Genomic DNA, 3,933 nt, shown 5'->3' on the forward strand with positions numbered 1-3,933 from the left:
TATTCATTACTAACCTATTCATTACTCGCTATTACACCTACCTTTTACGACATGTGGATCATAATCGGCAGTGTGCTCATTGTCTTATCGACATTTTCTAACTTTATCGGTAAATACAATATATATTATCATATCTATAAACTGTGGTTAATTTCGAATTGTATTAAATTTATTTTCTATTCGAAATGTTCTAAACTACGATCAATTTATTCAGAAAGTATCGTCGCACTTGCTCAGTCTCTCGTTCGTAAGTTTCTTCTGAAAATATCACTTCTCGAAGAGTTGTTGCCCAGCTACCATTTCTGTTTTTAAAATTGTTATTGAAAAAAACACAAATCCCCTTTAGAGCATTCCTTTCGAATTTGGGAATACTCTCTTCAATACAACTAGATTAATTCTGTACATAATATATCTGCACTCAACTCAAGATATAAAACCCCCAGTTTTTGATATTCCTGATGTTCCCGCTCTCAGCGGGTTAGTTTCATCAGTTTATGGTATGCGTCAAAATCAAACAGAAATAGTTCAGGCGGCCCTGCCTGTCTACGTTTGGTTATATCCGGTTTAAAATCAAGCAAAAAGCAATCCGTGTCCAAAACTGATCTTATATCAGAAGTTGAGTGTGTTTCCAAATTTGTAGAAGATGCCCAGTCAGATGCTAGCTCGGCATGAAATGCCAAATTAGCCCAAGGCTAGGACAATTATATACAATATTATTTCAATATGAAAGACGGTGTTAAATTTCATTATAAGTTTATACAGCAAGTTTTTAACCAGTCTTTCATACTAAGCTTGCACCTAGTTTTAATGCTTAATCTCATTCTAGCTTGGAAAAAAAGTTTCCATACAGTTATTCTTTCTTGCAGAAACAACATCCCCGCCAGAGAATGTCTATAGAGAATTTGCTCCTCAATCAATTAATACTTACGGAGTTACTTACTACAGAGACACAGATGGTAGTTATGTACAAATGATTGGTAAAAGATTTTATTATGTGGCAGGAAATAGCATATTTGTGATTGGGTTATACATCGGGGAATATATTCATGCAATATATGATAGTAGAAAAAATCAGATTTTACTACGCAAACCATCCTATAGCCCTGTTCCAATGACATCGCAAACAAAAAGATTATATATTAAGCAATTTGTGCGCATTCGCTCACCGTCACCTTCACCCGTCCGCTATTTTTCACCTAATTCGATAGCTGGTCTGAGACGTAGACACCATTCAAGCAATTGAAAATGATATTACACTGACCATGTATTGTCTAATTTCTGACACGTTAACACGGCTTCGAATAAATTGTTATATACTTCGTAATAAATAAATCATTGTGAATTGACTGAATATACGGGTTTGATTTATCAAAAGCTTATCCGCTATCTTTAATAAATCACACACCTTCCTATGCTATGTAATTTTAATTTTTTTCCGCGTCACTTAACAAGACATTTATTTATACGTGGAGATTTAACAAAATCCGCAGTCGTCACTTTTCATACAAAACTGATACCTTCTCGTTATTAGAATTTAAAAAAAAAAACTTGTATAGACGTCGTACCCTACCAGGCTTCCCTATGAAAAGAACATTTCTTAATGATTTTTTTCCCGTTGATGATTGAGATTTAAAACATTATTACAAAAAGAAATTAGCATAAAATGTTATGAAATATATTATACTAATAATTGAATTATTGAAAGTCCATATATTTAATGAGTAATTAATTAGAAATATTGATAATTATTATATTAGTTTAGAGAAATTATATTCTTGGCTACAGCTAGGCTCATTTCTACAAAGAACACTTCTATTTCTATCCGTGTGGAAATTTCTTTACCTAGTGCTATTTAGATACGAAAGACAAAATAACACGTAGGTCCAATGAGCTAGAATCCATATTTTTACACTCTCATCCTAATAAGAAGGTATACATTTTATGTGAAAACTGACTATATTATTTCGTCCTTAAAATGCAGGACAACTAACCAAGTTTATGAAAAATATTTGACTACTCATCTCAAATTTCGAGACGAGACACTTCGAATAAGTAAATATGTCCCAATTTAAAGTTTTTGGTGTTAAATAAATTGTAAATAGAGAATACTTATAATTGTACAATTTTTAAGTTTGGAGGCTATATCAATTGAAAAATTTACATTATTAGGCTTACCAATTTGAATAGCTTTTCTAGTTAAAGAATTTTAAACTGAAAATTAATTAGTTTTTCAACTTAGAAATGCAACATTTTTAAATTTACAGCATTTTAAATTGAAAAATTTTGAATTATTAATCAATCGCAAAATATAAAATTTAAATCCTTTTAAACTAGAAATGTACACATTTCAAATTTTGATTATCAAATTTTGTATTTCTTTTTTTTTTAATTTAGAGTTCTATATTTAGAGCAATACAAATTTAGTAGATTCCCTGAATTTCCAAAAATCCATGAATTCTTCAAATACTCAAAAATCCTTCATTTTTCCTAATTCCTTAAAATCCTCGAATACAATACATTAATTAGTGAAAACCTAGTAACATTTTGCCGAAGAATAAAACCGTGAAAAAAGAAACCCTTTAATTTTTGTTAAATATTAAGTAAATGCGAACATTCAGAATATTTCATTAATATATGAAGTATTTATCGGATTTCCTAAAGAAAGTCTGTTGATGGTGAACATTTTTTATTTTGTTATAGCAATGTTGTAAACAGTTAAATATGTTTTATTTTTTGAAAGTATTTAGAAGAAATATTTAAATTTCAATATAAAGAAGAATTATACCTCATTAATAATGTATTTATTAACCAGGCCATGCAATTCTGGAATGTCTTCTTTCATTGGCACCCCTGCCTCGTGAGAAAAAAGCAAGGTTATGTAATCCCAAGATCTTATGTTAACATGAAACATTTCACGTATTTCTCATAAAATAAAGTGTTAAAAGTGCCGGAAAGACAAAAGACGTTATTAGCTAGACGCGAAAGTAACAAAAAATGATAATAAATGAAACTGTCATTTATATACCGGTAATCGTAACCTCCAAAATTTTGTTCATATATTTAATACTGTTTATAGGCTTTTAGATATTGGTAGATATTCTTTTTATTGATATTGTAAAGAGAATTTTCTTATCCTTATATATATTGTATTTAATAATGTTATTGTACTATGTTTTAAATGCTAATGCAAGCTTTTATTCAATCAGTGGTCGGATTTTTTTTTACTGTGTTTATATATACATGTTTGAATTCGTATCTATATAAAATATGAAATTTAGAATTACTTATGCAAAAATTATTTTATATTTTTAGAAGCACAATTTTTTTAATGAATGTTTTAGTGCAATTAAAGAAATTGTAAAAGGTTATGTGAGGGCAGTGTCAATCACTCGTGATGAGGGGTGCTAGTAACTCAGGTTAGCAGGGTCAAGTGCTAACATTTTGGGATTAGACACATATTTTTCAAAGTTCCAATAACTGGTGCTAGTAGCTCATCTTTAGCTCATTTTTTCATTTGGACCAGAATATTTTACAAAAAAATAATACCTTAAAATCTCAATAAGTGTGCCTGAAGTTCGATTGTGTAGGCTAAAACATAAAAAAAATAATTCTACAAACTATTAGAATAAGTATAAATACGATGACGTGACATGATAGCTTACCCAGCATGTTACTGAGATTTAGAACCTTCTCTGGATCTGTCCATTGCAGAATAAACATCACTTCTTGAAATACAAATATTTGAAAGATTAAATCCAAGCCGACGAATGAGATAGCAACGGGTATATAAATACGTGTAATAGACAAATCTTGTACAACATTATTATACTCGTATTGGCTCTTATCGTTCACGACATGAAGATCATAATTAGTATTCTGCTGCTAGTCATAGTGAATTTAGTTAATTCCGAAGATGGTAAATATAATAATACA

The 3,933-nt window shown here is 29.8% G+C and overlaps 2 protein-coding genes across 2 annotated transcripts in view; both read left to right on the forward strand.

Annotated features, from left to right (window-relative positions):
- Positions 1-3,933, forward strand: part of LOC117168023 (nucleolysin TIAR-like) — a 1,157,331-nt gene that overhangs the window by 967,427 nt on the left and 185,971 nt on the right. The gene's annotated exons all lie outside the window — the stretch shown is intronic.
- Positions 3,840-3,933, forward strand: part of LOC117168025 — a 1,154-nt gene continuing 1,060 nt past the window's right edge. Inside the window, exon 1 of the mRNA XM_033353344.1 lies at positions 3,840-3,916. Within this exon, the coding sequence (XP_033209235.1) occupies positions 3,856-3,916 (61 nt within the window). The 5' untranslated portion in view covers positions 3,840-3,855. The remainder of the gene's footprint in view (positions 3,917-3,933) is intronic.

This window comes from Belonocnema kinseyi, chromosome 2, assembly GCF_010883055.1.
Source record: "Belonocnema kinseyi isolate 2016_QV_RU_SX_M_011 chromosome 2, B_treatae_v1, whole genome shotgun sequence".
Classification (NCBI taxonomy): domain Eukaryota; kingdom Metazoa; phylum Arthropoda; class Insecta; order Hymenoptera; family Cynipidae; genus Belonocnema; species Belonocnema kinseyi.